A 22,275-nucleotide genomic window follows, 5' to 3' on the forward strand; every position below is an offset into this window, starting at 1 on the left:
GAGAGGAAGAGAAATGTGGGAGACAGAGAGAGCAAGAAAAAGATGGCAAAATAAACGTGTGAAAGGTCAACCATTGGCATGGTTCTGCAACCCTGCTTTGTATGGAAGAGCTGCTTCTCAGTGTTTATATACAGGCCATACAACAACACTTAGGAGAGGAGAGCAGAGCAGAGCAGAGCAGAGCAGAGAAGAGAAGAGAAGAGAAGAGAAGAGAAGAGAAGAGAAGAGAAGAGAAGAGAAGAGAAGAGAAGAGAAGAGAAGAGAAGAGAAGAGAAGAGAAGTGAAGAGAAGAGAAGAGAAGAGGAGAGGAAGTAGCGAGAGGGGGAGGAGAGGAGAGCTGGTGGTGCGGCCACCGCTAGCCTCTGTGTGGCAGCAGCCTGCTTGTGTCCCTGGCCTCCTCTCACGATGATTAGGTTTCACCGTGGAGGGGTGAGCTGTGGGAACGAGCCTGCTCTCTGGCTGGCGGCCTGGGGAGGGGGGAGGAGGTCTGGGCTCCACACAATGCCCTGTCTTCACTCTTTAACCCTGCAGCCTGTATAGCTACTGCTGGAGTCTCCAACTGGCAACGCAGTCTGTGCATGTGTGTGTGTGTATGCCTGTGTGTGTGCCTGTGTGTGTGTGCCTGATTGTGTATATATGTTCACCCTCAGGGTGGCTTATGGTGCTGGTGCCTCTTTCTCTTGACCACTAATTGCTGTTTGTTTCAAAACAAAAAAACAACTTGGTCTTTGATCGGAAGTTGAGTTTGTTGATTCTGAGTCTGTCCATCATGCGGATGGGAGTAATGCTGTGTTCAGCTCGACTCCAACTGCCTCCAAGTCCGGCTGCCTCTAACTTGATGTGGATCTTACAATCTGTTTGGTCCCAAAGCAATCTCCTCTCTTTATGGTCTAGCTCTTCCCCCACCCCACCATGTTAGGTAAAGTCTAATGCTGATTTTCTACCACCACTCCCTCTCCTTTAACGCCCTCCACCCCCCCGTGTGTCTCTCTTCTTTCTCTCTGTCCCTCTCTCCTCCCCTCTCTCCCTCATCCTCTACGTCCACTCCACATTGCCCCATCCCCCTCTCTCTGTCCACCCTCCAGTGCAGGTGTAGCCTCTCCACATTCCCAGGACTGCGGGGTGATGTCAGATCCACAGAGATGCTCTACCGCAGGAGAGACTCTGAGCCCCACCCCATCTGTTCTGTTACCCGCTCAACAGCTCACCTTCAAGAAGTTATTTAATAGTTGTGATTTTTTTATTAATCAACAAATTGAAAAGAAACGTCCTTAAACATTGTGTAGCCTACCCTTTTTGTTGTCTTGTTGGGAAATTAATAACCTGGTCAGGAACGGTTTTTGTTAATTTAAATATAATGTGATTTAACTAAAACAACCCGATGTTATGTCCTGAGTCTTGTTCTAAACGGCCCTTCAGACCAGAGGCTGTACGTCCGTGCCGTGTTATTGTGTCATGGCTCGCGCTCCGTGTAAACAGTTTCTCACGCTCCTTGCAGCCGGCGGCTGTTTCTATGCAGTTCTAAAACTGGGAGAGAGATGAATATCTAGGGAGCACACGGACCTGCGCCGTGGCGACAGCACCCTCTCCTCTCAACCACGCCGCTCTCGCATTTTTTTTTCCTGTTGTGGGTGTTCCCGGGACGTGGGCGGGTGCGCTGCTTAGAGTGTGTGATCGAGGCTCAGCCGGTCCGTGGGAACACTGTAGAGAGGGGAGGGCACGGTCACCCCACCAGTCGAGTCTACCTGAACGCACGCACAGCTCCGGAGAGGACACCGCGTGTTCACCATGAAGAGGCCCAGTGAGGATACCACGTCCGACAGTGACATGGATGAAACCATCGATGTCGGCAGTGAGAATAACTACTCGGGGTGAGAAGAGAGAGACAGGAAAGTTGCATAGGCCGATGGAAAATAAAGAGGCTTCTATATTGTAGCCTACAAAAATATTGAGGACTGGATGTAGGCTAACATAGGATGTTCAGATATGATAAAGTGGCAGAATAATGATCAAATGGAACTCTAGCAGTCAATGTGAATCAGGTGAATCATCGGTCAGTGTGTAAAAGTTTTATTAGAGTTCTAAAAAGTTCCAACGTTAACCTTTTCTTGTAACATATAATGCATATTTATCAAAGAGTCCCAGAGTCAGGGATGAAAAGCGACCTGGTCCTTATGATCTTCTCTTCCCGCAGGCGCAGTAATGGCTCGTTCATCAGGTGCGGGTCTCCAACCACCACGTCCCAAGTAATGGCCAGGAAAAAAAGAAGAGGGGTAGGATCTTTTAAACGTAGAATTATTTATGTTTGCGTTATTATACTAACTTTATTATTAAACAAAATAGCCTATCATTAAAGTTTGGTAGGCTATAGTATAGCCTTCTAATAGCTTACAAATTAGTCTTTATTATAATAATTATTAGCATAATCAGCCTACTTCATATTTTTCTCATTATTGGTAGGCCTAGCATCAGTTATTTTTATTTTGTTCATTTTACTTTATTAATATTGACAAGTAGCCTGCTTCTACATGAATCCCCAGATTATCGAAAAGAGGCGGAGAGATCGAATAAACAACAGTTTAACAGAATTACGGCGATTGGTTCCAACTGCGTTCGAAAAACAGGTGTGTTGGAATATGTGACCTTCTGGAAGGACTCGTCGTGTTGTTCAGATTCCTACAGTGATTTTTGTCACATATAGGATGGGTTTCATAACTGACACTAGACAGTAGGCCTACTGAGAAACGTTTAACTAAACCCGTGTGTTGTTAAAGGGTTCAGCCAAGCTCGAGAAGGCAGAAATACTACAGATGACGGTGGACCACCTGAAGATGCTGCAGGCCACTGGCGGGAAAGGTAAGGACCTGATGAGAAGTATTTGAGGTGAAACGTGGGGGGGGGTGGGGGGGGGGGGCAGTTCGGGGGGGGGGGGGGCAGTTCTCTTTGACGGGATTAAAAGGAGGGGAAATCAAAGATAATGTCGGGATTGAGCTCGTGGGAACGCGCTGGCGGGACAAAAGGGGCACTTGACCCTGGAATTGTGTTTGCTTTCATTAACCCGCAGGAGGGGCAGGGCTGAGTGCTCACAGGCAGTCCTGCTGGGGGCTTGTTTGGGGTTTCAGCAGAGTGTAAAAACGGCAACTCAAGGGAGACAGAACAAACATACAAATATCCAGCAGCTAGTGTGGCCCAAGAGACTGGGGGCCCACAGATGGAGGGGGGTCAGGAGAGGCCCAGGGCTTTTTAAAGCCTGTCACTCCATATGTTCTATTCCCTGTAATTGTGTGTGTGTCTAGGCTACTTCGACGCCCACTCCCTGGCTATGGATTTCCTGAGTATTGGGTTCCGGGAGTGTGTGACGGAGGTGGCACGCTACCTGAGCTCCGTGGAGGGTTTGGAAGGCAGTGACCCGCTGCGACTGCGCCTGGTCTCACACCTCTCCTCCTGCGCCTCCCAGAGAGAGGCGTCTGCAGCAATGAGCTCCTCCCTGTCCCACCACCCCCCCCACGCCCTCCACCCACACTGGGCTGCAGCCTTCCCTCCCCTCACCGGGGCTTTCCTCCAGGCCGCCCTGCCCTCCACAGACAGCAACACTGCCCCTTCCAGGCTGCCAGAGGGACCGCACCATTGCAGCTCCTCTTCCTCCTCCTCTGCCCTTCTCACTGCCACTTTCTCCTCCCTAACAGACTCCTCCTTCAGAGGGCCCTCTACTGGTAGTGTAGCTCCCTGCGGGCCGGCCCTCTCCACTTCCCTTCTCTCCCTGTCTGCCACAGTCCAAGCTGCTGCTGCAGCCCAGACATTCCCCTTGTCCTTCCCAGGGGGCTTCCCCATCTTCCATCCCAGCATCAGTGCCTCATCCCTGGCCATGGTGGCCGCCAGTCCCCCCCCTTCCTCCAGCTCCCCTAGCACCTCCACCTCCCAAGGAAGCAGCTCAAGCAGGAAGCCCTACAGACCTTGGGGCACAGAGGTGGGGGCCTTCTGACTGGGCTGAGTCACACACCTGGCTGGGACCTTCAGAGCCTCTAATTGGTCTAACAAAGGACCAGCCTCTAGCTTCTGATTGGTATAACAAGAACCTTTGGAGCTTCTGATTGGAGCAGGGACCTAAAAGACTCTGCTGGTGTAGATACGGTCTAAGGATAAAATAGTTTGATCTGATCTAAAGGAGAGACTGGTGGACTGGTCGGGAAGAGCAGATGGAGAAACTTTGGGGGGGAAACTGAGAGACTGATGGAGAGACTGTAGACTGAGGGAGAGACTGAGAGAGAGACTGAAGGTGAAACTGGTTGAGAGACTTGAGGAGAGACTCTGGGACGTTGGAGCTCCCACTCTCTCCACTCTCAGCATCTGACCAGCCCTGCTACAGTATCTTAATGACCGGCTGGCTGTGAGCGTAACAGTAGGTCTCTCTTCTCAGAGACACCACACCAGGTCTCTCTCACCACTCTGAGATTCATAATCCAATTTGATCTTTATTGAGGCACTGAATAACACAGATTGTTTGTTTTTTTAGGTTGTTTTGTTTGTCTTTAAACCATGTTAACCTGCACACAGCTGGCTTACTAATAATTGATCATCAATCAATCAGCCGATCAAACATTTTAAGGAAGGTCCAGATATACTTTACTGAGATAATCAAGCATTCAACGTGTTTTTCTAATCCACAAACTACTAACTTGCGTTTGTAAATATGTTTCTGAAGGTGCACCTCACCCTACAGACTGAAACACCCCGTGTTCTGAGAGCTACAGTCCATGTTACTGGTGTGGCTTTTGGCTTTTATTTTGTTCAGAGATGTAACAATTTTCTATGCAAAAAAACCCAAACTGCTACACAGATGTCACTGATTAAAACTGTTTTTGAATATCTGTCCCATACAGAATGTATTCTCTTTCTCTGTCTGACCACAATGGACCCACTGTGTGCCAGTGCTAAGATGTTTTATTAAAAAGGACTGCCTTTTTCACAGGGCACAAATGGGAAACCACAAAGTAGGCTAAATGTTCAATCTGTTCTCATGGAGAGAAATAGACCTCTCTACTCTGATGTATTGTTCATAAGACATATAAAAGAAATATAGCCTACCCACATTGTAATTATAATTGCACAATTCCTCATCAATCTGTCAAACACAAATGTTTACCAAAACAACATCCCTTCAATTTCACTATACACACAAATGTTAAACAAAACAAAATCCCTTCAATTTCACTATCACCTTGAAATGGAGAAAACTTGTTTTGTAAAAGTTTTATTTTCAGATGGTGGCGCGAAGACTGGCATTTCATGGTTTTGGCACGTCAATTTACACAGTGACTCTGTAAGGAGTTTGTCCACATTTGTTTCCGTTGTTCTTTCCCTTTTCGAAATAATCGTTTCAATACCATTGTCATCAGTATGACCGCCCCTGACTAACTGCTGTTTTGAACAGCATTTAAAAGCAAAACAACCCGGTCACACCTCCTCGGGACGGGGCTCTTTACGCGGCTAATCCATGTCCTTTATCCCAGGTCTGGTAGAGAGATTTACATCGGTAAATCACTGTCAAACCATTAAATTCTTAAGAGAAGAAAGTATCAGAATTTCCAAGTGAATGGGGATTAGGACAAACAGCGACTGCTGGCGCGGCGACAAGCATGGGAACGGCCACCGACCATAAATCCAGGAGTTATCTGCTCCTACCGAGGCCCGTTCTCACGCCACACCAGCCGCTTTGAAGTGACCGTAATAAATCTGGCGCGCACATGACCCGGAGAACCATCATTAGGGCCCAACTGTCAGGCGGCGGAAGGGTCCACGGGCTAATGGCTATTCGTTTATTCGCACCGTGTAGGATGATTTATTAAATATACGGATAGGAATGTGATGTTTTTAATTCAACATTCCATGATGGCAATGCCATAGGCTAGGCCTACTTTATTAAAAACAGCGAGAACAGTCTTATTACGCTCTGTGGAATTTGTGTAGGCCTATATCAGAACAACTTTCATTTGCTTTGAATGATTCTAGATTAGGCCTACTAGGCCTACTCTAAAACAATAGCCAAAATTATTTAAGTGTTGCTGGATCTCTGAAATAAGACATTTTAATTGTAAGGGGTTTTGCTACAGATTTTTTACAGTAGGCTATGTCCAATGAGATCCCAGCACTCCTATTATAAAATCAAAACTATGTTATTGCATAGAAATTTAACTTTTAAAAGAATAAAAGACATACATATCAGTCGGCTGCCAACATAGGCACCTGTAGCTTAGGCCTAGGCCTACATCTAATAAAAGCTCATACTTAGTGCTAAGTCATTACCATGACACTCATCGAACCCTGCTTCAAAATTGCAGTCGCATTCATAACCTTAAGCTGCCGCGTTTTAGAGGAATCAGCGCCATAATAATTCTATGTCTATGGCGCCACCTGGTGTTTGAAGTTAGCATGGCTGTCGTAGTTCAGTTGATCCTCGTCGCATAGCAGTGACGAAAGGGAGACCTATCAGACAACCAAAACACGGACGTGTGTGGAAAAACTTCGTAGCCTCTTAGCATTTTACACACTGCATACCCTTTCCTACATTTCAGACTATTATATTGGGATGGGCATAGTTATTGGCTGTAGTGTGCAAAGCTGCAACCTTCAGCCGGAAAACTGTTAGTCCAGCCTCGAGGAGACGTACCGCTATTCAAAATTGATCTACTGAAGTTTTGTGTGACAGTGTACTCCCAGCTGTCTAGCACAGGGGTGAGAAGAATATGAAAACGTTCCGTTCCCCTGCCCGACATGGTTACGCAGTGGAGATCTCACCGTTCCTGCCCACACGCTTGGCCTGTGCAACGTCCCAGCACTACGGAATAGCAGGTGGTTAACGTATCTTCGAGCTTAGTTGGGGGTGTTGTGATACGACCCATGGTGACCCAACATAGATGAGAGTGTAGTCCTACTCATGTAGTGTGCGTGTGTGTGTTTGTGCAGGTGGGGGGACACTTCTGGTGTTGGAGCAGTCGGACACAGCCATCAGTCTGGTCAGAAGGTAATGAACTGTTATTGATATGTTATTGCTCGATCCAACATCATCAGCTCAGACCAGTACGGGTAGTGTACTATTAGACCAAGAAGACCTTGTTACATAACCCAGACTTCAGACAGAGCTTGGTTTACCACTGGAAGAGAAGCAGGGAAGAACAGGGAGCAGTGGAATGAAGGATACCAGACACAGCAGGAGTTAACAAGCCCTTTTCACTCTCAAAACCCTCTTTGTCATTTTGTATCTCTCTATCCCCCTTCTCCCCAAGTTTGGAGTGGACGGACGGTCTGTTTGACGTGTCGTGGAGTGAGAGAAATGAACATGTTCTGGTGACCGGGGGAGGAGATGGCTCCCTGCAGCTCTGGGACTTAGGCAATCAAGCTGGACTTCTGCAGGTTCTGAAGGAACACACTCAAGAGGTAGGCAGGCAGGCAGCCAGGCACACACACACACACACACCACCTAGCCCACCCTAACTTGCTCTAACATGTTTTGACCTGTGTTCCCCTAGGTGTATTCTGTCGACTGGAGCCAGACCCGAGATGAGAATTTGGTTGTTTCTGGGTCCTGGGACCGCACTGCTAAGGTGGTGAGTAAAATAATGGTCTGTCTGTCTCTCTTTCTGTCTGTATGTCTCTATTTCTGTCTGTATGCCTGTCTGTGTGTCACTCTCTGTCTGCCTGCTTGTGTCTGTCCTTCTGATCTATATTCTTTTCTGACAGTGGGACCCAAGCCGCAGCCAATCCCTGTGTACTTTCCAGGGTCACGAGGGGGTCATCTACAGCACCATCTGGTCCCCCCACATCCCAGCATGCTTTGCTTCAGCCTCAGGTGAGCTTGTGTCGGAGACCCTGATGTACCTCCCTCGGCCACATGGTGGCATCGCAGCCTCTGCAGCCCCCCTCTGCTGGAGCAGGATGCTTGTCTAATCAGACCAACTAGCTGCCAACCTGCCTCTTTATTGAGCTGCTGCTTAAGCAGGTTAGTGCATGGAAACTCTCTGCTGCCTCTGTGTCTGAAAGAATTCGTGGGGGCAGGAGGAGAGGCGGAGGGGAGACGTAGGAGGAGGAGAGGTTAAGCAATTCACCTCTTTTATCAGTCTTCCTGATCGCACAGGAAGTCTGTTTGATGAGTTTATAGATCAGTATGATTAGTTTAGCCTGAGTGGACAATCAACATAGATACTCACCTGCACCATCTTGTATCTCACACACACACGCACACACTCACACACACGCGCTCTCAAACTGATACACTCCATCTTAACAGGTGGTCATTAAGCAGAGCTGGTCCATTATCCCCAGCAGTAGAGATCCTATCAGTCTGTCCTGCTCCACACTGTGCCTGCAGCCTGCAGCCTGCAGCCCCCTGACACAGTTCACCCTTCCTCGCTCCAAACCCAGTACCTGCACCAGTAACATTAGGATCCCTATACCTAGGACCGGCTCCAGCCTGAACCGCAGTACCACAGAATATCACTGTTATCTTACAAATCTGCAGGGACAGAATGATAAGTCATGGGACCAGAATGTGCTGTCACACACACGCACACACGCACACACACACACACATACACACACACACACACACACACACAGAGCATGTGATCACACTTCCATGATGCTGAACCTGTTGCCTGAAGCCAGGGGGGATGCTGCTGATGTCACGATACCACAGAATTAAACACTCAGATACACAAACACACAGATGGGCACTCACACACTCACACAAGCAAATGGCCCCATCGTGTCTGCTTCTGTACACCGGGGGTGGTGGTGTAGGATGGGTTAGGGGTGACCTGTATCTCAACTCTGGTCTGAAACTTCAGCCGAGGGCTGAGCTGTGAGGGACCATGCACCCAGACGCCGCCAGAGCAGCTGTGTTGAACCAGGAGAGTATCTTCAGCAGGGACAGTAGCAGACCCTCAGGGAGTACGCCTGCTGCCCTCTGCTCAGCAGTGGATGCTGTCAGAGACCTGCTCGAGTATTACATTTATGCATTTTAGCAGACGCTTTTATCCAAAGCGACTTCCAAGAGAGTATTAAGTAAGATGGTACTCTAGAAGGGTTATGTGTGTGTGTGTGTGTGTGTGTGTCATGGGTACAGCTTGGGCCTGAATGCTAGTCAGAGGGTGACTGTTGGAATGTTGCTTCCTGGAAGTGTCTTGGCAGAGACTCTTCAGGGTGAGGGGTGTCTTTGAAGAACTGACAGATAAGTGTTGTGTGTGTGTGTGAGAGGTTGGATCTGTGTGGAGGGGTGTTGTTCAGTTCATGATTAAGCCTTCTTATCGGGGTCTCCCACAACCTCACCCGCCGACTCTACTCCTATGCTCATTTCACCCTCACCTTTTCTCAAAGATGAGTAGCAGAGACAACCCCCACCCCCTCACCAGGATTTTGTGTGTGTGTGTGTGTGTGAATATCTTCGTTCTAGATCCAACCAATTTACCATATCACAGGCGCCCATGGCAGCTAAACCAATCAGGACTCAGCTCCGCCCCAGCATCTAGGTCACACACTCAGTATTGACACACACAACACACACTTACAGTACACACAACACACAGGCAAAGACTCACAATCTCTCTGTACAAACTTTAGAGCAGTTTCATTCCTCCCTCCTCCTCCCCAGATCCCACCCCCTCTCCACCCTCCCTCCTCTTCCTCCACCCTCCATCATCATATGTCTCTACCTACTCCTCCCCTATCCTGCTCCCCCCATCCCCCCCATGGTAATTTGCTTTCATAATTGCCAGAGGGTTTTCTCCTCAGCCTGAGTCCATTCTGAGGCATAATGGGATTAGAACACTGTCGAGGGAAAAGGAGAGATGAAGGATGGAGAGATCGAAGCAAGGAAGGAAAGAGGGATGGAGAAATGAATGGAGGGATAAAGGATTGAGGAAAGGAGGGATGAATGATGTGGAGATGGGGAAATGGAAGGATGAATGGAGAAATGGACAGAAGGGTGGAGGATGGTGAAGGATGGAGAGAGTGATGGAAGTAGGGCTCAACTATTTGGAGTTGTAGGGATGAAGATTGGAGATATTAAAGGAGGGATAAAGGAAGGAGCTACAGAGGATTGGAGTCCAGGTGGACACTATCCTGGTTGTGATAATAACAGGAGAAAACAAAATGTTTGCTCAATTAAAACTCCATGACAGCAGTTAGTCAGAAACAGGCCCTCTCACACCCCTTGACAGATGTACATGCATCCTTCATATCTGCCTGAGGAGATTCCACCCTCCATCTCCACTATATGGAACATGATGTACATGAGGAGATTCCACCCTCCATCTCCACTATATGGAACATGATGTACATGAGTAGGTTTCACACTCTCCCATATACACTTGGCTGCTTGGAAAAATACTGCTTTACGCTTACACACACACTGTCCTTAGTATGGTGGTTTTAGCTTGGCAGAGAGAGAAAGTGTGTGTGTGTGTGTGTTACGCTGATGTTGCAGGTTTCCATTGACATGTGTAGTAGACCCTGAACGTTGGCTGAGGTCATTCTTCACTGCAGAGGAAAGGGAACAGTTACAACACACGCACACGAATACCCACACACACCAAAAAAAGGATTTGGAGGGATACCATGCAGTCGGAGAAGAGAGAGAGAGAGAGAGAGAGAGAGAGAGAGAGAGAGAGAGAGAGAGAGAGAGAGAGAAGGATGGAAGAGAGTAAGATGGAGAAGGAGAGAGCGTCATAGAGAGCGGAGTGGAGGAGGAGAGTGGGGGAGTATCCTATAGCAAACCTGGAGTAGCCTTGGCTGACGTGGTGGGATTGTCGCAGTCACATGGCTGGCCTTCTCTGTTCCGAGAGCCCACTCCCTCTCTCTCCCCCCTTTCTCTCTCCCTCTTTTCCCCGTCTCCCCCCCTCTCCTTCTCACACACGCATTCACATGCATACACACATACTGCGCCCTCTTCCAGTCTCTGCTGTTCCAGGAATACACCCACACATATGCTTTCCCTCTCCTTTCAAACACACACACACACACACACAATACTGAGGAGGAGGAAGAGGTTAAGTGGCCCCTGAAATGAGCGTCATGCTCCAGGGCCCCTGTGTTAGATGGAGCCAGACAGCATTGAGGTGGATACACACACACACACACGTACACACACACACACACACACACAGGCAGTTGGACAGCATGGAGGTCTGGCTAAGCGAGGAGCTGTGATGTGTGACTAGGACACTGCAGGAGTTCAAACCCAGCCCCCAGGCCTGCTCCTCTCTCTGCTCATCTCATTGCTCCTCTCTCCATGGCTCCTGTTCTCTCTCTGTGTCTCTCCTCCACCTCTCCTGATCCTCTCTCAATCTCTGGTTCAGGATCTCCAGAGCTGTCTATGAGGGAACAGGGAGACAAGCACAGGAAGTAGATCCTGTATCATCCCTGTCACCCTGTGACCATGTCTGCAGGTGACGGCACCCTGAGGGTTTGGGACGTGAAATCCGGCGCATGCCGATTGGCCATATCTGCCCACAATGCTGAGATCCTGAGCTGTGATTGGTGCAAATATGACCAGGTACCACCCCTATGCTGTCCCTCCCTGCGTCCTAGAGATTTAAGATCTAAGTTCCTTGAGTCTTGAGTGTGTTACTGTTTGTGTTAACCCTGTGTGCGTGTGTGGATTTGTGTGTGTTTGTGTGTATATGTATGTGTTTTTCCCAGAATGTGCTGGTGACCGGAGCGGTGGACTGTTCTCTGTGTGTGTGGGACCTTCGGAACGTTAGGAAGCCCCTGTCTCAGCTTCTGGGACACTCCTATGCTGTACGCAGAGTCAAGGTACACACACACATGCACTGATACTCTCAGTTTGTGAGCTTTAAGAATCTGCGGAGACGGAGACGATGCAGGAAACGGCCCAGTCTACAGTGCACACACACAGGAGCTCTCACTGATAGCCAGTGCTAACTGGGTATCTGCACTTGACATGATCAAAGAGCAGAGCTAAATGGAGTTAACAAGTCAGACATCTGTGGTCTGGCTCTACTCACAAGCGGTGTGGGTGTGTGTGTGTGTGTGTTTGGTGACAGCTATAGATTTTCTCTCACAGATGTGTTTAATGGAGTTTGAGGGAACGCCGGCCAGCCGTGCGCTCGGCTAAACTGGCCCCAATTACTCAGATTAAACAGAACTGACTTCATTCCACACACACAGACATACACCGCACTGCACAATGGGTGTCTGGTGTCACATGATACTGGATGAACTCCGGAAAAACACACAAATCCCCAAAATACACACACAGCAAGGAGCAACGGCCAGTGTGCTGACCTCTCTCTCAGGCAGGTGCAGCTGATCCCAGAGCAGCATTTCAGCAGGCAGTACTAATCGATCCAGCAGGGCTTTCAGACACCTCATTCTGAACTTGTCACTATCTAGACAAACCTGCCAACCGGTATGGATTTACCAAGCTGAAAGAGAGAATGAGAGGAGGAGGGTGAGATAGTAGAAGAGTAAGGAGACAAAAAGAGACAGTAAAACAGACTTGGATAAAGAAGGGGAAAAGATAGGGAGATCCGGTGGAGGAAGAAACAGGTAGAGCAACCAGGAGACATGGGCACAAAGAGGGAGAAAGAAAAAGATAATGAGAAAGGATGAGAAAGAAGGAGGAAGATAACGAAAGAGAGAGGAGCTATTAGCGGTACTTGGCAGAGGCTGACTGGTTAATGCAGAGTGAGATGAGAGCAGAGATTTATTAAGCTAAATCAAAGGCCCCACAGGTCCAACAGATAGAGTTTATTAGCTGGCGTTCCCTGCCTCCTCGTATCTCTCTCTGCTTCCGCTGTCTCCTCTGTTCCCCTCTGTTGCCCTCTGTTCTGTTAATGGGGCAAACTCCTAGGCATGGTAATCACCCAGCCCTGCTCCCCACTCAGCTGAACTGCATCAGGTGTTCTGGACTGCAGCACAACACGCAGATATCATCCACTCACAGTGAAATCACAGTGTTTGCTCTCTCTCCACTATGTCCCTTAAAACTCTCTGTCTCTCTGAATCCCTCTCCCCCTCATTCTTTGTCTCTCTCTCTCTTTCTCCAGTTTTCACCGTACAGTCAGACAAAGCTGGCTTCCTGTTCCTATGACTTCACTGTCAGGTGAGCCTAACAGCTGTGGGACCATGATGATGATATGCAGCATCCTTCAGGCTGGGACTGGTGATGTAGGCGTGCTGAGGGGGGAAGGGCTTCAGCAGTAGGCACAGCCAGGCAGCAGGAGCTCCAACACGGAGATGTTTGGCGATAGGGAAGCCGGGAGACGGCTTGGAGCTCCAGGGTCATAAAACCTGTAATTTAAGGCTAGATTGCATCCGCTTTATGAGTGTCTTCATCTGGGCTGGGATGTAGACAATAACTTTCCATGGAGATCATCTAGGTTCCAGAATAATATTACAGGCGGATGGAGGGGGTGATGCATGGAGGGAGGGAGTTTGGAATGAAGGAGGAAGTAAGGAGGGAGGAAGGAAAGAGGGAGAGAGGAAGGAAAGAAGGAAGGAAGGTGGCGAGAGAGAGAGGTGAGAGAGAGAGGAAGGTGGCGAGAGAGAAGGTGGTGAGAGAGAGAGAGAGAGAGAGAGAGAGAGAGAGAGAGAGAGAGAGAGAGAGAGAGAGAGAGAGAGAGAGAGAGGGTGGGCGTGTGTAGCTGTTGAGTTCTGGCTCAGTGCCATGTTATGTTTTATTGATCTGAGTCGTGAGTCGTGAGTGGCTGAGTTACTCCAAGCAGATTACTGTGCTGTATTTCATTAGAGATGCCTCTCTTCCTCTCTCTCTCTCTCTCTCTCTCTCTCTCTCTCTCTCTCTCTCTCTCACACACACACACACATACATGCATACCGTGCAAAAAGACAAAACCCACCTGCTTGCGTGAAAACAGTGGTCACCTGTGTAAATCTCAGTCTGTTCTATGGAAGCCCAGACGAGGTTGCATGTGATCACAGCATGTTTGTCTCCATCCCTCCAGTCACCTTTCCCTTTGTCTACTGGTCCGTTTTGTGTGTGTGTTTATGTGTGTGTGCACACATCCTTTTTGTTGTTTTCCTCTGTAAGTCATCCTTGGTTGTGAAAAGGTACATCAATAAGAGTTTTATTATTATTAAAAACCAATAGAGCTAAACCATGCTTGTGGGGTTTACTAGGGATTGAAATGATGTAGACCAACTGGTACAGTGTTAACTACTGGAGCCCTACTGCAGTTCTAAAGTCGAGCTCTATTTTAGTACTGGTGCTGCTCTGCAGTTGCAGTGTTCTTCATCAGCACAGTTGAAATCCCCACTCACAGATTGTTTGAAGTGCAGTTGTGAGCGAGCAGCAGTGTCTAATGGTGCTGGAGTCTGGGGACTATTTAAGGAGGAGTGATGTCATTCCATTTGCAGAGTGGGTGAATGAGTGTAGTGGTGGTGAACTGACTTCTGTGGTGTTAGGCAGGGTTAGACTGGGCTGGGGTGGGTTTAACCAGGCTGGGCTAGATAGGGTTAGACTAGGATTGTCTAGGCCAGGCTCTGTTAGACCACTGTAAGCAGAGTTAGTCAAGGTTAGGTTGTTATAGGCAGCATTTGACTGGGCTAGACAAGGCTAGGAGGGGGGGGCGGGGGGGGGGGGGGGGGGCGGCAGAGAGCTGTGTCAGGACTTTGGCCCCCATTCGGCTGTCACTCGAGTTGAGAAACGACAACGTTCAATTAGCTTGATTGTCTTGACCTGGACTCCAGTCTCTCTCGCTCTCTCGCTCTCTCTCTTTCTCTATTCACTTTCTGCTCTACCATACCAGAATATAGGCTGCTATGCTCAAACCCAGTGTCTCTGATAAGGCTGGGTCAGAGTTTATGTTGATAAGAGCTCTGTCTGATTGGCCAGTATTGGTGCATGTGTTGCCAGGTTATGGGACCACTCCAGACCTAACCCCCTTCTGGAGACCCTGGAGCATCACTCAGAATTTGTCTGTGGCCTGGACTTCAACTTGCACATCCCCGACCAGGTAACACACACACATAGAGTATATACTCACACACACACTTCTCTGTGCAGTCCATGTCCATCCATCACTGTCTGCCTGCAGTCCTGTTACCTGGGCAGGAACTCCTCAGAGAGGATGGAGCTAGAGGACGGGGGGGGGGGGGGGGGGGGAGGCAGGTGTGTGTGGAAGAGAGAGCGAGCGAGAAGAACAAGTGTGTGTTTGCACTTGTGTGTGTTTAGCAGGAATTGGATATGTCCCTCTGGCATTCCCCTCCGGACAGACACTCGTGCATGTAGCCTCATTCATGAGGGGATTTATCTGTGGTTGGGGTTAAGCTGTGGTAGTGATGCATGTTTACACATGGCCTGTCCAGTTCATGGGGGCTCAGCCTGATTGGCTTGAATCAGGTCTGTTGTGTGTGTGGTCATATCCAGGATGACATGGCAGTATCAGTCACCCTAATTGGCAGCTTTTAATATCCTGGTCAAACCTTGTCACACAGTGTTCCAGACGTTGGACTTCTGTCTCACTGCTTAACACTCATACACAAGAACCATACTCTCTCTCCCACACACACACACACACACACACATAGAACCATAGGCTCGCTCTCTCACACTTTTTCTCTTATTCACTGTCTCTCACTCTCTGTCACACACACACACACAGTGTTCCCTGGAGAGTACAGAGCACTGACACAGCCACTCAGCATGATGGAAGAACAACAGGAGCAAAGAGCTGTCAATCACACACACACACCTTTAAGCACCCTAGACTGGCTACTTGCCATTTATAACTAGCTAGTCATCTACCCTTCATCACTATATGGTGATTGAGTTAGGGGTAGTAACTGTGTACCAATGTCTGCTCTACTCTTTTATTCTCTACTTCACCCTTCTGTGATCTGCTCTCCTCTTCTGTTTTCTGCTCTTCTATTCTTTACTTTACTAAGCTCTGGTCTTCTATTCTTTACTATGCTCTGCTCTACTCTGGCCTCCTGCTCTAGCCCCATACTCCTGTCTTTCTCCCCCCCCTCCCATTTCCTCCCTCCCCCTCTCTCTATACCTGATGGATCCCCTGTCCAGGTAGTGCAGTGGTCTAAGCAGCTGACCCCCCCCTCTCACACACACACACCCATAGTCCACATCCCCCTCTCAGCAGGAAGCCTCGTCGTCGTCGCTCGTCTTAAAGACCTCCCCCCCTCCCTTAAGCAGTCCTGTAATTACAGCCTGTCTGCCTGTGTGGCTGCCTGGCAGTAGGTCATTTATCACCTGGGTAGGGTGACAGCTGGACTAGGTGGTACCTACCATGGAGGAGGGAGGGGAGGGGCCATTAGTGTCTACATGGTACCTACCCTCCTCTCCTCGTCCTCTCCTCTCCTCTCCTCACTCTGCTGCAGTGTTGCCCTGTGTTTCCTCTCTCTGTTTGCATTAAAGTAATTAATGGAGGGTATTTCTTCCCTCAATGGATGAGTCATTGGCTAGCTACTTGGCAACCGTGTCAGTCTTCACTCTGGTATAATGAACTCACGCACACACACACACACATATACACACTCTCTCACACAGATATACACACAGAGGAGAGAAGTTGGGAGAGGAGGAGAAGTTAATATTGGGTTAAACTAAAAGGAACATGTTACACCAGCTTTTGTCTGTGAGTGTGTCTGTGTCTGTGTTCTACAGTGATAGATGAAAGCGTGTGGCCAGGGTCAGTCCGTGATCTTGGTTAGAAAGCTTTAGGTGATCACACAACCCCCTTGTGTGCTCTAAGTATCTCCAGTATGGTCTGCCTGGCAAAGCCCATTTCCACTGTCTTTGAAGGTGCTTCAAAAGCCGGATTAAATTGCAGGGGGTGTGTGTGTGTGTGTGTGTTTACATGTGAGTTCAAGCCTGTTTTTGTGTATTCTGAGTGTCAGCGGGCAGGCGTGTGCGGGTGTGTATCTGTGTTTGGGAACCCTTTTGGAACCTGAGAGAACATGAGGGAGTGTGTGTGGTGGCGTGTGTGTGGGGTAACTGAAGTGTGGTGTGTTCTCAGGTGGTGGACTGTTCCTGGGATGAGACTGTGAAGGTCTACACACCCCCCTGTTTGGCCATGCCCCCTCCCCCCAGCGCTCCATAGAGGTCACCTGATCACAGGGCTGGGCCCAGGACTGTTGGCACGACGATGAAGCTCCATCACCGCAGTGACTGCAAAAGTGGTGTTGCCAGAACTTGACAATGGTTGTCATAGCGAAGCTATTAGAAGATTGCTGGGGTATCCCCCACCCCCCACACACACTGTCCCTCTCTCACACACACACACACATATACCTCCTGTTGTAGAGGGAGCAATATTGATGATGATGAGGGGGATTCCTCCCCACTTGCCTTATTGACAGAAGCTGTGTGTGTGTGTCCATGCCTATGTGTGCATGCATTTCTGTGTGTGTGTGCGTGCATATGTGTGTGTACTGTGCCTTTTTCTGAGTGCAATATTATGTACTTGTGTTCTTTATGTAAATGTCTTGTCTGGTGATTGGATAAAGGTTCTGCCCTCCTAGAGGCCTTTGCCAATGACAGGTCTCCCTCCGCTTTAACGCGGGTGAGTTAGTTTTGCAAGCACACGCCTGCTAACTTTCCTGAACCTAACGAACCGTCCTCAGGGGACTACTTTTTCTCTGTTAATATTCGTAACATAACGGGTTTTCTATCCGCCTCCCCGCGCAGCCCCGCTCTCCTTCCATCTCTTTGAAGGTTTTATTTGAGGCAGAGTGGTAGGAGATGACAGGGCCTGAAAAAGGCCACAATTTACTGTGACTTCGGCTGGAATGACTCATCAGTAATTAACTAGTGTGTTTGGAGAGAATGGATTTGCTGTCTTCCTTTGTACTCAGTCAGAAAAGTGGATTCATTTAATTCATATTAGACCGGGTTGTTATTGTTTTAATCATGTTCTAATTTGAGCTCTTCAGCGCAAACAGAAACTGAGCTAAATAAACTACATGGATTTGTACACGTAACAGGGTTTTGTATAATTTATAAATAAGAGTTGATTTCTATGATATCACGAGAGCATGCCTCTGTTTATGTTAATTAAACATTGTGAACATCATTCCATGCCTATTGTGTGGATAGTATCATTCAAATGATAGTTTCAATTGTGTGTTTAGGAAGGATCAATTACGGACAGACGCGCGGGGTTTGAGATAACGGTGCTGCATGCACTCAAAGCCGCTTTCTGCTGTTGAATAATAAAGAGAACAAACGACTCAGTTTGTCCAGTAGGCAGTCTGCTGTTCGGCACGGGGAGACAACACAGTGGTGTAATTTATGACGATTTCATGCGCCTGTCGAGCCTTTCCAATTGGTCCGGGGGGAAACGGGACCGCAATGTGTAAATACAACAGGGAAAGTCCGTCCCGGTGAATGGGTTTGTTCCTCTCCTCGGGCCCGTCTCGAAGGCAAAAGCTTACCGCTGTGCGGCACCAGTGTCAGACTGCACTCAGCAAGTTCAGCGCCAAGTGTTGCGCCTTACCCCCTTCATGCTCTAAGGAAGCGCTGGTTTAGGACTGTACAGTCAGTGTACTGTATCTGTATTGTACCGGGCTGTACTCCACAAATGCTCTGCATGTCGAGCTGACCACAGCATGCGACCAAACTAAAAAAGCTGGAATCCCCTGAATTGAGCGCTGAAGAGGTCAGCTAATTGATGAAAACGCGCATTCAAACGGAACACGTCAGCATATCCAACCCCAAAAAATCTGCTCACCCTATTGGAATCCACCTCTGATTTCTTCTACGGACGGGGTCTTGGAAGCCAATTGATTTGTGCTTGACGTTAATAACTTGGACATTTACAGCCGCGCGCTCCAGTAGTACAGTCTGCGTGGACCAGTCTGTTGCACGGGGCTCGGGGGCGCACATTCACTCGTTATATTTGTATACTCTTTCTTGTGTTGTTCGCGCGTAACGGGAGATTTCAGAGTTCAACCATGGAACTTTGTAAAGGTCGTCTGCTAGGCATCTCAGTCGCAGTGGCGCACGGATTTTTCTCGGGATCTTTGAACATTTTGTTAAAATTTCTTATCACTACTTATCACTTCAACTACCTCACTCTTATTCAGTTCCTGACCAGCTCGACCGCAGCGCTGACTCTGGAGATCCTGCGGAGGCTGGGGAAAGTGGACATCCCCCCCTTCAGTCTGCAGCTGGCTAAGGTGTTCGGGGGGGTTTGCATTCTGTCCACCCTGCAGTCCACCTTGACTCTCTGGTCTCTCAAAGGACTCAGCCTGCCTATGTACGTGGTGTTTAAACGGTGCCTACCTCTCGTTACGCTCGGTATAGGAGTCTGCATCTTGAAAAACGGTATCCCATCCGTGGGAGTTATCACGGCAGTGGTTATCACGACCGGTGGAGCTGCTCTTGCCGGTAAGATCAGTCTTTTTTGTTCTCAAAGTATGGACTTTGAAACGAATGAATTATATGGAAAATGAAAAATGGACCCACATATTGATTTTACGCTCATGATTTGCAGTGATTACAATTGAATCAAAAGTATTGCCTTGCAAGCGCTTCAGAGAATGTATTGGTATATACGTTTCTGTATTTTTAGATTCCATATTTTCTTCAGGACAAGTTTTGTAATTTTACTGCCCTTGGGTGGGGATGTGTGTTAAGTTTAACACTGTGTCAAGTGCTTCCCCCCTCTCTCTCTCTCCCTCCCTTCCTCCCCCCCCCCCCCTCTCTCTCTCTCTAACTCTCTCTCTCTTCCTCTCTCTCTCTCTCTCTCCCTCTCTCTCTCTCTCTCTCTCCCTCTCTCTGTCTCTTTCTCTCTCTGTCTCTCTCCCTCCCGTCCCTCTCCAGGTGCTGGTGACCTGACCGGCGATCCGTTCGGCTATGTGACGGGGGTGCTGGCGGTCATCATCCACGCCTCCTACCTGGTCCTGATCCAGAAGACCAGCGGCGACAGCGACTACGGCCCGCTCACCGCCCTGTACGCCATCGCCATCATGGCCGCCCCGGTGCTCCTGGTGTGCTCGCTGGTCAGCATGGATGCCATCCACATGTGGACCTATGCCGGCTGGAACAACCCCTACATCACAGGCATCTTTGTGTTCTGCGTCGTCATCGGCTGTGCCATGAACTTCACCACGCTCCACTGCACCTACATCAACTCGGCCGTGACCACCAGCTTCGTGGGCGTGGTGAAGAGCATCGCCACCATCACGGTGGGCATGGTGGCGTTCACCGACGTGGAGCCCACACGGCTGTTTGTGGCCGGCGTGGTGGTCAACACAGTGGGCTCCATCATCTACTGCGTGGTCAAGTACTATGAGACCCAGAGGAAGAGCCTGTACCAGGACCTGGAGGGGGCGGAGCAGGAGGACAGGCCCGCCGGACAGCCCTACACAGAGAAGCCCCCCGGGGGTGGAGACGAGGGGGGGCTGGGGAACGGGGAGCTGGTGGCTCCCCCCGCCGAGGCAGCAGACGCCCCTCAGCAGTACGTCATGACGGATGCAGAGCTGCTGGAGATGCAGAGAGAGGCCTTCCACTGTGAGAACCAGCCCCTGGACTCTGGGCCTGCCCGGGGGGCCCTGGGGGGCTTGGCAGGGCCAGGACAGGCTGTCAGTGATAGTTACGCTGGGGTCTGGAGGTCCGTCCGAAACCTGCAGTTTATGAAGAAAGACACTCTGATAGATAACATGGAGGTGCAGAGTCCCTGATGACGGGCATCCTCTCTCTTGCTCTCTCGCTCTCTCTCTCCCCCCCGTCTCTTTCCTCACTCTTTCCCTCTCCCTTTCTCCCTGGGTCGTAATTCCTCTTGCCATTTCCTCTCTTCCTTCAGTCCCTCTCTTTCTGTATTTCCCTCTCTTTTTTTTCTTTCATTCTCTCTTTATTTCTCTCTATCTCTCTCTCTTCTACAGACGGAGGGTGCATGTAGTGTCTGTCCGTTCGTCTGTCTGCCTGTAGGCCCGCAGCAGAGATGGAAGGTTCTAGATCAGTGTGTTTTTGTTGTGATGTTTAATGGTCCATCTGTAAGACAAGCTCTTCAGGAAACAAAGTATTTTTAAGAAGATTACCTGTTTATATGAACTGGAGGAAATATACTGACTATTTATACAAAACATTTAGAGAGATGTTTAAATGTTTTATATTGATTCAGTCATATTAATAAAAGATGTGTTTGTGGTTGATCCATAAAGGCATACATTTATGGTAAGAAGTTTAATGTTAAAATAATACATCCCAACAACCACTGACACCACACACACACACACACATACAAAAATCACACACACCATATGTGAACACACATCCCATACATACACACCGCAAAAGGTCACACAAATGACTCCAGCTGAATTGAATGGCTTGATCTGTGCAACAGTGGGTTGATAGGATGAATAATTATTTTGTATTATGAATTCAATTTGCACGTATTGTAACACCTGTCCAGAGTTTGTGCAGTCCAAAACATTGTGATATTTGAGAGTGGAGCTACAGCAAGGTCCAGTTGCATGTTCAATGCAAAGTATCATTTAAAAAAAAACATTTTTATGAAAGCCTGTGTGTCAGACCTCTTCTTTCATCTCTTCCACGGTAATAGCCTTCTCCAGTGAGAATCTCTTTGAATTACAAATAGACTGGGTTCAGCAAACCTCAAAACAATACAGACCAAACAAAATGCTGCAGGGGAGATATGAGGTAATTGTGTTTGTGTTAGAGATCATTGCTTGTAGACTTCATCTATCCACTGATGTCAGCAGGAGATTGGAACCCCGGGAGGACGAGCTGTTGCTCTGGAGGCCCTGAGCAGCTCTTTCTGGGGTCACTGGACTGTGAAGACCACAGCTAGCAGAGGGAGGGAGGAACTGTTGTAGCATATCTGTGTGTGTGTGTGTGTGGTAGGATGGTGGGGGGAGGTTTCAACTGAAATGATACCTTACACAGTACCTTCTAGTAATGTGTGTGTGTATGTGTAGGGGGGGTAATGAAAAGAAGAAATGTTTATTAGTCAGACAGTTGACTCCCAACCATGCAGGGAGTGGCGACTCTGTAACACACTCTGGAGAGTGTCCTTGAGGGTTTAGGTTGGTTGAGGGGCAGTTTTATGGGCGTGTGTGAAGCCCTCTGTGACATGCTTGTGTGTAAAAAGGGCTATACAAATACATTTGATTTGATCCATTGAAGACATTCTGTCTCTGCTTTGTCCCATCCTGCTGACTTTCCTCTCCAGCCAGGAGCAGTGGTCAGCCAAGTCAACGGCTATTGGGGGGCCAAGTCTAAGTGCTCACCCCATGTCTTGGCCAGGGACACAGGCAGGA

The 22,275-nt window shown here is 48.8% G+C and overlaps 3 protein-coding genes across 5 annotated transcripts; all 3 read left to right on the plus strand.

Moving 5' to 3' along the window:
• Positions 1 to 284: 284 nt before the first annotated feature.
• hey2 (hes-related family bHLH transcription factor with YRPW motif 2) lies at positions 285 to 5,004 on the plus strand. Of its 3 annotated transcripts, XM_047022240.1 has the most exons (6): positions 285 to 429; positions 1,086 to 1,871; positions 2,195 to 2,273; positions 2,541 to 2,624; positions 2,775 to 2,856; positions 3,297 to 5,003. In XM_047022240.1, the coding sequence occupies exons 2-6, from the start codon at positions 1,789 to 1,791 to the stop codon at positions 3,980 to 3,982; spliced, it is 1,014 nt and encodes a 337-aa protein (XP_046878196.1). In that variant the 5' UTR covers positions 285 to 429; positions 1,086 to 1,788; the 3' UTR covers positions 3,983 to 5,003. The 3 variants fall into 3 exon arrangements, with proteins under 3 accessions (XP_046878196.1, XP_046878198.1, XP_046878197.1); XM_047022242.1 differs by lacking the exon at positions 285 to 429 and having other exon boundaries at positions 1,808 to 1,889; positions 3,297 to 5,004; XM_047022241.1 differs by lacking the exons at positions 285 to 429; positions 1,086 to 1,871 and adding an exon at positions 1,896 to 2,042 and having other exon boundaries at positions 3,297 to 5,004.
• A 1,462-nt stretch (positions 5,005 to 6,466) lies between these two features.
• pex7 (peroxisomal biogenesis factor 7) lies at positions 6,467 to 17,970 on the plus strand. The gene is made up of 10 exons (XM_047021998.1): positions 6,467 to 6,849; positions 6,964 to 7,021; positions 7,284 to 7,434; positions 7,527 to 7,604; positions 7,738 to 7,846; positions 11,442 to 11,548; positions 11,695 to 11,808; positions 13,065 to 13,120; positions 14,891 to 14,990; positions 17,007 to 17,970. The coding sequence occupies exons 1-10, from the start codon at positions 6,744 to 6,746 to the stop codon at positions 17,088 to 17,090; spliced, it is 963 nt and encodes a 320-aa protein (XP_046877954.1). The 5' UTR covers positions 6,467 to 6,743; the 3' UTR covers positions 17,091 to 17,970.
• Positions 17,971 to 18,160: 190 nt separating this feature from the next.
• LOC124468941 (solute carrier family 35 member D3) lies at positions 18,161 to 21,456 on the plus strand. Its single transcript, XM_047021997.1, has 2 exons — positions 18,161 to 19,378; positions 19,814 to 21,456. The coding sequence occupies exons 1-2, from the start codon at positions 18,943 to 18,945 to the stop codon at positions 20,671 to 20,673; spliced, it is 1,296 nt and encodes a 431-aa protein (XP_046877953.1). The 5' UTR covers positions 18,161 to 18,942; the 3' UTR covers positions 20,674 to 21,456.
• Positions 21,457 to 22,275: the final 819 nt, after the last annotated feature.

The sequence above is a fragment of the Hypomesus transpacificus genome, chromosome 6, assembly GCF_021917145.1.
Source record: "Hypomesus transpacificus isolate Combined female chromosome 6, fHypTra1, whole genome shotgun sequence".
In the NCBI taxonomy this organism is placed as follows: domain Eukaryota; kingdom Metazoa; phylum Chordata; class Actinopteri; order Osmeriformes; family Osmeridae; genus Hypomesus; species Hypomesus transpacificus.